We start from the raw sequence: 12370 nt of genomic DNA, 5'->3' as shown, positions 1-12370 counted from the left end.
GGTTTTCTTATAGGTTAGCCTAGGGTTAGGCCCGCGGAAGATATTTCGGTTTTAGTTTATTTAATTAGCCTCGCGGAAGATTGGGCGCGCAGGGTCTTTAAGCTTAGGAGAACTTAGCTTAGGGGACGAGCCTACGCGGGTTCTGCCGAAGCCACTAAAGATACAACCGGTGTCTGTCTTCCTTTGGGGTTAACGGGGGGAGTAAAGTAAAATTTTTAATTTTCTGTAAATTGGTCCGTCTATTCAGAGTCAGGATACATATTTTATTTCACGAGGCAACGTTTCTTTAAAGAAGGCAATTAGGAACTCACACACCACCAGAGTCTTCAATTGGCTTACTCATCATCCTTCAGACTGTGAGGCTTGGCCGGCGACCGTGCTCAAAAGCACGCGGAACGCTGGCCGCTTTCCCCGCAACTGGTACCTCGTGCATAACCAGCCCAAGGCCGTGCACGAGGAGCTCCAGCACCCATACCCCGACAATGGATAGGTTTGATCTTCTTGCAGTCCATGGGGCTCTCAAGAGTCTCCTCCAGCACTATAATTCAAAAGCATCAATTCTCCGGCAATCAGCCTTCTTTATGGTCCAGCTCTCACTTCCGTACATTACTACTGGGAAAACCATAGCTTTAACTATACGGACCTTTGTCGGCAGGGTGATGTCTTTGCTTTTTAAGATGCTGTCTAGGTTTGTCATTGCTTTTCTCCCAAGAAGCAGGCGTCTTCTAATTTCGTGACTGCTGTCACCATCTGCAGTGATCATGGAGCCCAAGAAAGTGAAATCTCTCACTGCCTCCATTTCTTCCCCTTCTATTTGCCAGGAGGTGATGGGACCAGTGGCCATGATCTTAGTTTTTTTGATGTTGAGCTTCAGACCATATTTTGCGCTCTCCTCTTTCACCCTCATTAAAAGGTTCTTTAATTCCTAACCTCACTTAGCCCATACATTTAAAACACTCCGATAACACTTTCAGAGTCGTGGCTTTCCCCCAAAGACCCCTGGGAGCTGGGTATTTTTTTTAGGGTGCTGAGCACTTTTGAGAGCACCCATTGTGCGAGCTGCCATCTTCACATCCTTCTACTGCTGAGTTTTGTTTTGCCTCATCGGCAATATATTGCAGGATAATTACGAGGTGTGTGTTTTTATACCCTTTTGCTTCCATATCAGCACAAGACAGGTTATGGCAAATAAATGAATACAGCACAGGGAAGGCAGACTAGAGCCTTGAGCAATATGTTATAGTGCAGGGGGAGCTAGGCGGTGATCCTTAGGGTGAGAATTGGAGCGTTGTGCGAGTGTTCCTGTTTTCATCTGGGAAATGTCAGAGGGCATGTGGAATGAAGGGAACCAAAGTATCCCCTGAGTCAGGTGGAAGGAGGGAAGCATTTCAAGGCAACACCAGCCGAAAACAGGACAGCAGCTGAAGTGCAAGATGGATGCACAAGGTGTGGTGCTCGTTTCTTCTGCTTCTGTCGCCAGTGGTAGCATTTCATAAAGTTTGCAGCAGTATATATTACAGTCATATATTACAGAGTCTGGCCAAACTGCGGGAGGCAGTGGAGGATAGGCGTGCCTGGCGTGCTCTGGTCCATGGGGTCACGAAGAGTCGGACACGACTGAACGACTGAACAACAACAACATATTACAGTCTGCTTCTGTACAGCACGCATTGTAAGGTGCCCATGTATCCTTCTTTACAGAGAGCAGTCCTGTACCATTTCAACACCTGAGGCAAAATTGGACGGTGACGCAACCACAGCCAAAGCCTCATTTATCAGGGTCATGTGGCTGCCGCTTCCAGGTTCTGGTGAGAACTTGTAAAAGGTCCATGAGATCTCACCAGAACCCATGAGTCACCACTACTTCTCCTCACTTTTCTGGCGGTGGGAAAGGGGGTCCACTCCTGCTACAGGGAAGTGAGCAGAACTAGCTGCAGCAACTTCCAGCAAGATCTCTGCAAGATATTGTCAGGACCCAGAAGCTGAAGGTGCTTCCCTGGTGGCAGAGGGGCGGGCAGTGGCTGCAGCAGTGCTGGAGATGCGAGGAAAAGTGGTGGCAGCAGCAGATCTCATAAGAACCCTGTGAGATCTTGCCAGAAGCCACCATTGCTTTTTGCTTCTCTGGTGGGGGTGGGCAGGCTCTGCCTCTTGGATTTTGCCGCCCAAGGTGCCTGCCTCAGCCTGCCTCATGGATGGGCCGGCACTGGCCCTATCTGAAGCACTGTCTGGTCCAAATTCAGTTTAAAGAACATGAACCTTAAGTAGGGAGAGGAGGAGTTTGAAGTTGTCCCACGACTGTTAGGACCAGGACACCAAACTGGACAGGTGACCAGGCCACAGTCTACCCCACTATGGCAAGAGGTATTGTATTTCTACTTATTTTATAGTAATTATTTCCAAATTTTGCATATGGATTTAAATATAGATTAGCAGATGCAAAATTTTGTGTGATCATTGGTCCTCCTGTTTGGTGAACATTTGTCCTCCTGATCTTTTCTGGCCACCTTAGCACTTTGGGTAGAATAGAGCCTAGCCATATTGGTATAGTGAACTTTCCACAACTTAGAATCATAGAATCATAGAATCATAGAGTTGGAAGAGACCACAAGGGCCATCCAGTCCAACCCCCTGCCAAGCAGGAAACACCTGTACACAATGCTACTGCGCTGATCAGATCTGGCTATGTAGTAGTAGCCAAATCGTGACATGGGGAAGTAAAGTCAGTTCAGAGTTAGTGATTCTTATATTGCTTTGAGTCAATTGTGGGGGGGGGGGGGAATCAACCACCATTTTGACCGAGTGTTACGTGCCTTCCTGCAATGAAATATGGCTAACCATCCTTAGCTTCAAGAAGAGGAAAAACTCATAGAAAAGGAGAGAAAATTCAAACATTGTAATTACAGCGAGCTATCAGAACAAAAGCAAATAGCTGGCTCCCACTAAAGCACTATAGCATGAAATTGCTGCAGAAGAAAAAAACAGTAAATGCATGCAACACCTATTTCTAAGTTACTTTTCTTTGAAAGAACTGCATTCAGATTGTACAGGTCTCTCCATAAACTACTCTTCCAATGAAAATTAAATGTAAGACAAATTTCCCGGCAGCAGGCAAGTAAGCAATAGGCAGTCAAGTTGACCCCTGTGCTGTAGTGAGAATAATAAGGCTCCCTTAGCCTAGAGTCACAACTCTGTCTGTCTGTCTGCCGGGCACAAACTTTCTGCTGTGATTTTTAAGGCAGACTTATTGGAGTGAAGCGCTGATCGTGTGTACCTTCCCAGCCCCCCTCCAAAACAGGCCCCTTCAGACTTTAAAAACAAAACAAAAAAAACACCCTGCAGGTCTAATCTAGCACTGGTGTAACTACACTGAAGAAAAGAGTTTATGCTGCAGGAGGAATTTGGCCCGTGAATTCTGGATTTACCACCCAGAGACTGCAAATCAATACCAAAATGGAAAGTTGCCCAGTTGCAAATAAAGACACTTTACCACATTATTCTGTGTGCCGGTGGGGGGTGGAATGACTTTTAACAAGCAATATCTGCGCGTCCCGAACACAAACGTAAATAAACCTAAGATTGTGCAGTGTAGTTTAATGATATTTAATGCGCTGGCTGCTGCTGCTGCAGGAGCCCCTCGATCAAACTAGCGCTGTGTTTCTGGGGAATATTACATGGTCTGAGATAATGGCACATTCCTGCCTGGAACAAACAATCACAAGTCACATTTTCATCGCTTCATTATTTTCTTTCATCAGTGATGATTAATATATGCAGAATAGAACCTTGCCTACTTGGGTTGCGGGGAGGAAGAAGTAGAGTTGTTGTTTTTTTCCCTCACAGATATACGGACAGTTGATGATTCCATTAAACTATTGGTCCCCTAAGACTACAAAGTGCCAGGCCCTTTCATAAGGTGCTTGCGGGCCTAAGGAAAACTGTCAGAAACCAATAGGGTTGAATCACAGGTTCCTCGAAACAAATAACATTAAGTGGTAATATAGGAAACAGCTCTCAGGACAGAAAGATGGTTTTAATTCCAGATACTTTCTCTTTGTAAACTCCTTTGAGGTTTTGTTTGCTTTTTAAGTCGAGCAGCATATAAATAAAGTAGAAAATTCTTTCCAGTAGCACTTAGAGACCAACTGAGTTTGTTCTTGGTATGAGCTTTCGTGTGCATGCACACTTCTTCAGATTTGGACCAGACAGTGCTTCAGTTACCCACCTGTAACAGCATATAAATGTTATGAAATAAATAATACTTTCCCATGACACCATAATAATTTTTATGACGATTACTGATTATCATTACACTGAATATTTGTTGCTAGCCTGTCCATTGTCTCTGTCTCGAGAGACAATGGATTGCGCCTCCGGTACGAATATTAATATTCAGTGTAAGTAACAATCATTGATGATAATAATAATAATAATAATAATAATGTAACACGGGGTTCTGGGAAAGTATTGTTTATTTTGATTGAGTGCTAAAGAGCAGTTTTCCCTGGGGGAAAGTGGTGGGACACGATGGAGAAGCCCTTTGTGAGAAATAGACCTTAGACTTCTGCAGCAATGAAGCCACATTCGGGACTCGTTTCAGCATATGGCATCCTTGGGCAGGACCATCCCCTGACCCGTGCCTTGCCATCTCTCAAAAAAGTTTCAGCTTGGAAGAACACTGGGCAACTGGGTCTAACATGTCCTAGAATGCCCTCATCATCACATCGCAAGGGGTCATTCCTTGAAATTAAAAGCGCAGTTCCCAGCCACCCAGTCAAATTTCGAGGGTCCAACAACAGATTCAGCCCACCAGAAGGCACCCTGCCTAGAGCCCTCTCAAACCTGGAGCCACCCTTTCCTCCCTGTCAACACACTACCCACCCAAGTCCCTTGCTCTCCTGTAAACATTCACCTGAGATGGCAGGTGTTTCTACGGTTGACTTTGAAGCATCGAAGCACAAAGCTACAGCCTCCTTAAGAGCATGTGTGCTCACACGTCTTGGACAATCATTCGGACGGCCTTGACTTTTAAGTGGTTCCTGGGTCCTGCACATCCTATTCATCACTCTCTGTGGCTCCTGGTTCTTCAGTCTCAGGTCTCTAAGCATCTCTGTGGTCTCAGTGAAAGAGGCTCCTTCAGCTTCCTGTACATTAGAGCATTTTGCGGCGGGACCAAAGTAGGGGTCCATATTTTCGTTCCAGTACAATGCTAATAATAATAATTTATTAAAACGGTCTCAGACCAGCTCCAGCTTATACAACAAATCACATAGCAAAACATAAGAGGGATACAAAGAGCATTACAGTGCAAGTAAAACAGCAATTAAGATTAAATGTTGGCGTGCCCCCACTGGTTGCCGTTAAAAGGGTCAGCCATTGAGAAGCTCTCGTTTCCTACGTCTAATGGCAGATACACAAAATTTAGCTACATTGATCGTGATTTCGGTGTCCTTGTCATCTACCAAGGCTCTTAGACGTTGGGATTCAGGTTCGTTCTTGAAGTTTTGTAGGTCTGGTGTAATGAAGGTCAACCGTAAGTCCTCATAGAAACTATAGTGTAACAGCACATGTAAATTTGTTTCAACTTCCGGTGAGCCACATGGGCAGACTCGTGCCACATAAGGTTTACCCTCATATCTGCTTTGTAACAGGGCAGAGGGTAGCACATTAAATCTGGCAAGGGTGAAGGAGTGTCTATGCTTAGATGTCTGTAATTTTGACAGATAGTTTGCAAGAGAGAACCCTCTTCCATAATCTCTTATTACTGCATGTCTGTTCATTTCACTCATGTGGCATTGTAACTCCACGTCCCAAATACGTTGGCGAACTATATTTCTAGCTTCCTCATATCCTGCCACTATCAGGGTCTGCGGAGAAAACCCCAAACTTCTCAACTTTTCATACGAAGTATCTTTCCATTTAGATTGATGGGTATCTAGTAAGGGTTAGAGGTGCCAGCCCAACCGGGCGAAAAATAAGTTTTAGCCAATAATGTATCTTCATAATCCACAGCCGCGCAGTAATGGGAATTTGTCCAACTTCTAAGCGGACTGCTATATTGGATACACGGGGGGGGGGGACCCCTAATACAATGCTGCTAAGTTCTTTATCATGTTCTACTCTGTGGAGCTATTTCTGTGAGCAAGGAAGGGGAAATATGTGTCTGCTGCACCTGCCACCTCAAACAAGCTGCAGCTTACTCCAGCGGTAAGTTCAGATGCAAGGTACAATAATCGTGGTCTGTACAGATGCACCAAAGCAAACTGGAGTAAATTACTGCTGATTGCACCAGTTTTAGACACTTTCAGAGCAGCAGACCAATAGCACTGAAGTTACTGCTGGAGAACATCAAACTACTGATGTTTGAGAGGGTAAGTGCGAATGCAATTAACTTTACAGGGTTGAATTGTTCTTTTAAGCAGACTGTTTCATTACCAAGGTTACTTATTAGTTTAGCTCTTTTCAGAAGCCATGCCTTCGAAACCTAAGTGCTGCCGACGGAGCAGAACTAAAGTGGGGGGGTGAAACCTCCAAGCAATCTGGCAGGACGATCACCTTAATCTAGTGCTGTTCAGAAATCTCTCCTCTAATTTATTGAAAGCTTCCCTCACCTGTTCCATTTTTTCCCCCTGCCTCATTTTCGTATAATATCAGGGGGTGTAGAGTTGAACTCGCTTTATCACTGAGATGCAACTGTGGGTGTTCATTTTCCCATTAAACTCTTCTCCTGTGCTCTGTAACCTCCCCAGTTGGCTGCGTTTGCTGATGAGAAAAATCCTCATAGGAAGAGTTATCCCATGACATCTTCCTCTAGGCTTTAATTGAAGCATTGGAGGCCAGGGAGGGTGGCCACCGCCCAGGTCCCTGATTACCGGTATGTTGTTAAGGGAAGTCTTTCCTGTTAAAAAAAAAAAAGTCTATTTGTGCAGTGATATGTTTTTAAACATATCACTGAAGTTGAGGCGCCAGTACTTTGGCCACCTAATGAGAAGAGAAGACTCCCTGGAAAAGACCCTGATGTTGGGAAAGATGGAGGGCACAAGGAGAAGGGGACGACAGAGGATGAGATGGTTGGACAGTGTTCTCGAAGCAACTAGCATGAGTTTGGCCAAACTGCGGGAGGCAGTGGAGGATAGGCGTGCCTGGCGTGCTCTGGTCCATGGGGTCACGAAGAGTCGGACACGACTGAACGACTGAACAACAACAAATGTTTTTAAAAGTTTTTTTTAAAAAACTACACTTAAGACACACATACACAAGTGAGTAATTCATAGAATCACAGAATTACAGAATTGCAGAGTTGGAAAAGACCCTGAGGGACCACATTCATCCAGTGCTTTACCAGCTGCACTGGCTCCCGGTGGAGTACAGGGTCAGGTTTAAGGCGCTGGTTTTGACCTTTAAAGCCCTATGTGGCTTAGGACCCTCGTACCTAAGGGACCGCCTCTCCTGGTATGTCCCGTGTAGGACCTTAAGGTCCTCAAATAATAATATTTTCGAGGTCCCGAGCAACAAAGACGCTAGGTTGGCCTCAACTAGGGCCAGGGCCTTCTCAGTATTGGCCCCGACTTGGTGGAACAGTCTGTCACAAGAGACCAGGGCCCTGCAGGATTTGGCATCTTTCCGCAGGGCCTGCAAGACGGAGCTGTTCCACCTGGCCTTTGGGTTGGTTTCTGTTTGATACTTGTGCTTCATTCTTTTATTGGTGGGCTATTTGAAAATGAGACTGCAGTTTTAATTTTGAATTTTTAAAATTGTATTTTAATCTGTATTTTTAAATTGATTGTTTTTATGTTTTTGCTGTGATTTTAATTAGTGTTAGCCACCCTGAGCCCGGTTTTTGGCTGGGAAGGGCGGGGTATAAATAAAAAGTTGTTATTATTATTATTATTATTATTATTATTATTATTATTATTATTATTTCCAACCCCCTGCAATGCAGGAATCTCAGTTAAAGCATCCATCCTCCCTTTGCCCTCAGAGATGTCATCATATGGGCAAAGCTGATTTAGCTGCGTGGTGCTGTGACATCAGTGTGTGGCCTATGTGTTCCCTTGAGAACATATCATCCCAACCTTTATTTTCTGCTCAGAAGGAGATCCCATTTAATTCATGGGGCTTACTCCTAGGAAAGTGAGGATAACATTGTTTTCTTAAAACTGTGAAGCACTTTGCTTTAGATGCTTAGAGGTATACAAGTTGTCAGCAATAATAGTTGTAACTGTTGCCCTTCACTTTTCCTAATTGTGGATTATAACTGGATTGAAAATTGATGGGTTTTGTTCATTTTTGCTTCGTTCTTCCCAATCAACCTTCTCTCTCTCTCTCACTAACACACACACACACACACACACACACACACACACACACACACACTTAATCCTATGCTTACATGCATATATGTTTCTGCTGTCTGTCCAAGGATTTCGGCCTCAAATCTATCATATCCTCTTAGGATCTACGCCCAACACTGGTCTCATAAATTCCCCTCATGTGCTTTGTTTCAGGTTCCACTAGAACCCTGCCTTCCAACGCTGGGACAGAAGCTTCCTGTCCTCCTTAAGAAAATGGGGGCTGACGGTGAACATGCAGTTCTAAGGAACTTTCTAGTCAGTCTCAACTTAATGCTGCTAGGCTCCATCTTCAGACCTTTCGAGTGCCGCCTGGAAGTGATGACGGAGAGAGTCAAAAGACAGGTGACTGACGCCGAAGGGGGCTTTACCAACTACACGGCACCTATCAAAGACCAGCCCATGGTCTTTAGCCATATATACAACATAAACGTGCCTCTGGACAGCCTCTGCGCAACATCCCTAGAGGCTTCGTCTGACCCGGAGGTGAGTTCAGAAGATGACCGGATGACGGAATACACCGAACAGACCTCAGACAGTGAGAGCCAGGTCACCTTCACCCACAGGATAAACCTCCCCAAACAGACTTGCAAGTGTGCCGCCTCCTCCCGGGACATACAAGAGCTGCTGAGCAGGATTGAGATGCTGGAGAGGGAGGTGTCCATGCTCCGTGACCAGTGCAACTCCAATTGCTGCCAAGAAAATGCAGCCACAGGTAGTAACTGATGCCATGGGGTCTTGATGAAAGCTAAGAAATTTCAAATAAAAAAAAGAATGAATTTATGAGTCATTTGCTTAGTGTTTGGGTCCCCCAGCTGTTGTTCGACTACAACTCCCATCATCCCATCAGGGGTGATGGGAGTTGTAGTCCAACAACAGCTGGAATCCCAAGCACTGCCGGGGTAGGCAGAATTCTCCATTGTGCTTTCAGATTTCCAGGAATGCCCTCAAGCTTTGCAGACCTGCAGTTTGCTCTAGTCTTAATCCTAACTCACAACATTAGATTCACTTTCATTTTAAAAAAAAACCACAGGTGTCTATCTTTCTCTCCTTCTCTTCCTTTTTCTATACCTCTCTCTCTCTTTTCCCCCACCACCCTAAACAAAACAAAACAACAAGTATGTATCCCAAGCCATCCAGTTAAAGGTATGCCTAGTGACATGCCGTGGACAAAATAAATTAATTAATCATATGGAAAAGTCAAAATTGGGGGACCCTCCTTATCCATTTGGGCAGGATGGGTGTCCAGTTGGCAGGTTGCTGTGCTCCCCGTTCCAAGTATATACCATACCTTGCTGGCTTTGGGAGGTCAGTCCCAAGATCAGCTTTCAGCCACTGGGTATTTTGCTGATTTAGGGGGAAGATACCTGAATGCGCTTAGGCACTGGCACCATGACTCTTAGGTGGGGGGGGGGGGTTCCCAGAGTATGGTCCATGGACCAACTGTGGTCCACAGCCTTCATTCATATGGCCTGGCTGTGGATTTGTGGTTGAAGTGGGGAGATAGCACATCTATTGCATTAACTATTCATATTGATTTTTTGAATAGGATTTTATTGCTGCTGTAAGGTGGCTTAGTGTCTGATCATGAGTAACCAGGCTGACACGAAGCTTCTAAAACTAACTTATTTAATGGTGCAAATATTTACAGTGCAGTGCAAGAAAGAACATCCAGCTCATCCTTCAGCAGAGTCCGGGAATGACTCCTTCCAGTTCCTAGCCCAGCATAAAAGGCGCGGAATACGGAACTCCCGCCTCCCCCCTCTATGTCTTCCCCCCCCCCTGTGCAAAAGGGGAGACGGAAGGGGTGCTTCACCTCCCGTTTCTGCTTGGTGAGAAGGCTCTCTTCCCCTGTCACAGCCCCGGCCCCCACTTCCTGTCTCCATCTTCCCCTCCCCACTAGAGGAATTACTGCTCCTCCCACTGGACGAAGATGAAAAACTCAGCATCGGAGACGGGGGTTCGCGATACTGATAAAAGCCCTGGCACTGCTTTGGCTTCCGGCGAGGGCAGTCTCCTGACAGCTTCTTCTATTTCTTGCATTGGATTTTATTGTATTATGATTTGAATTCTATGGAATTCAGATTGTAATGTGATGCAATGTATAAGAAATAAAAAAGCAATAAAAATACAATTAAAATGATAGAGTACCTGGCATAGCACATTGCGATTTCTATAATCAGCCAAAAAATAATGATCATTAAGTGGTCCATCAAGACCCTCAGCAGCTTTCGAGTGGTCTTGGGTGGAGCACTTTGGGGACCACTGTGCTAGGCCACGCTTCGTGCCCACCAAACACACCAGCAAAATGACTAACTAGAAGCTAAAACTTGTTGATAGTTGTGAGACAGAAGCAGAGGGACAATTCTGGCTATTGGGCTGTCCAGGGGGTGCTCCAGACTGCAGCTTGCTAAAGAATGAAAATGCATGCATGAGAATGTCTACTCTTATCTAGGAGGTTTAAATGCATCCTCCTCCATGCCTAATGCTTCAGACATGATGGAGAAGTTGAGGGACCAGGTAACCTGAACACTTTGTGCTCTCTCGGCTGCAATTAGTCTTGCAGGGAAAGGCAAGGGGTGAGATGGCTAAAGATAGCTTTGTCATGTATAATGAGATAAGAATCCAATGTCTTTGTTCAGACCAGGTTTCTCCATGGTTTTAAGTTTGGTAATTAGTTGCAATTCAGCCACATAATCTGAACCTAAGCTTAGCTTGGCATGCGCACAGCGCTTCTTGAGTGTTGTTGAGTTAGGGAGTCCCGGGAGATAAAGTTTCGGGGAAAGGTTCAAATTATTAAAGGAACACTACCCTAGAGAGACTTCGACATCTTGAGGAAGTCTCTCCCTTGTTGTCAGACAGCGAATCAAAACCAGAATGTAGAGACTTAATGTTAATAAAAATATTTTTTAAAACCCAGAGTGTAGAAGCAGTAAAGCTCAGCAAGACATATTGCTTTATCTTGAGAAGCCTAAACTAAAACTGTGAAGCAACAGTTTGCAAAAAACCACCTTGTAGCTGAAAGCAGTATGGTTTCTACTGAGTGGGGGTGACTTCAGCTGATGGGCTAACCTGTGGCACCCTACATTTGTCTCACTGCAGCACTGCTTCCTTTTGTCTAACTAGCTGTAAATTACATTATTCCATTCATTTTAATTCATAAGAAACAAAATGTGAGGTGGGAGGTGGGGGGTGGTAATCAATCATGTATCACTTGCAGACTGCAGCAAATACAGATTGTATTCACTTGATTGATCCCCATTCTAGACATGGGCCAAATAAGCCGAAAGTGGCCATTTGCACACCTGTTTCTGTTTTCATTGGTCCTCTTCAATATCTCTGGTGGCTTCAAGCCTGTTTTGGGCAAGGATTGGCTGCACAATTTAGTTCCCCACTACCTGTGGGTGTGGTTTGTGGTAAAGGTAAAGGGGCCCCTGACCATTAGGTCCAGTTGCGGACGACTCTGGAGTTGTGGCGCTCATCTCGCTTTATTGGCCAAGGGAGCCAGTGTACAGCTTCCGGGTCATGTGGCCAGCATGACTAAGCCACTTCTGGTGAACCAGAGCAGCACACGGAAACGCTGTTTACCTTCCCGCCGGAGCAGTACCTATTTATCTACTTGCACTGTGTGCTTTCGAACTGCTAGGTTGGCAGGAGCAGGGACCGAGCAATGGGAGCTCATCCCATCGTGGGGATTCGAACCGCCGACCTTCTGATCGGCAAGCCCTGGGCTCGGTGGTTTAACCCACAGCGTCACCCGCGTCCCTGTGGTTTGTGGTAGTGAGGCCAAATTGTGGGCCTTGTGGACCCAATTGGTGCTCAGGCCAGGCCAAAATGCACCTGTTGGTGGGAGGTTTCCCACCCCTGCAATATATCAAAGAATACAGTACAATGCTTTCTATCTTCTGCAGCTGCAATCCTGCATCCAATTGTATATGCGTACGTCCCTTAACATACACATGGCCATTAGCAACTGTAAAAAAAACCAACATAAATAAATCAGAAGTGTGTGCATGCACACA

General features: G+C 45.3%; 1 protein-coding gene across 1 annotated transcript in view; it reads left to right on the top strand.

Moving 5' to 3' along the window:
* The window catches only part of TNR (tenascin R), a 213709-nt gene that overhangs the window by 107383 nt on the left and 93956 nt on the right, over positions 1-12370 (top strand). Inside the window, 1 exon segment of the mRNA XM_033151259.1 lies at positions 8505-9063. Coding sequence (XP_033007150.1) covers positions 8565-9063 — 499 coding nt within the window. The 5' untranslated portion in view covers positions 8505-8564.

The sequence above is a fragment of the Lacerta agilis genome, chromosome 6 (assembly GCF_009819535.1).
Source record: "Lacerta agilis isolate rLacAgi1 chromosome 6, rLacAgi1.pri, whole genome shotgun sequence".
Classification (NCBI taxonomy): domain Eukaryota; kingdom Metazoa; phylum Chordata; class Lepidosauria; order Squamata; family Lacertidae; genus Lacerta; species Lacerta agilis.
This window is presented reverse-complemented; position numbering and strand designations above follow the sequence as displayed.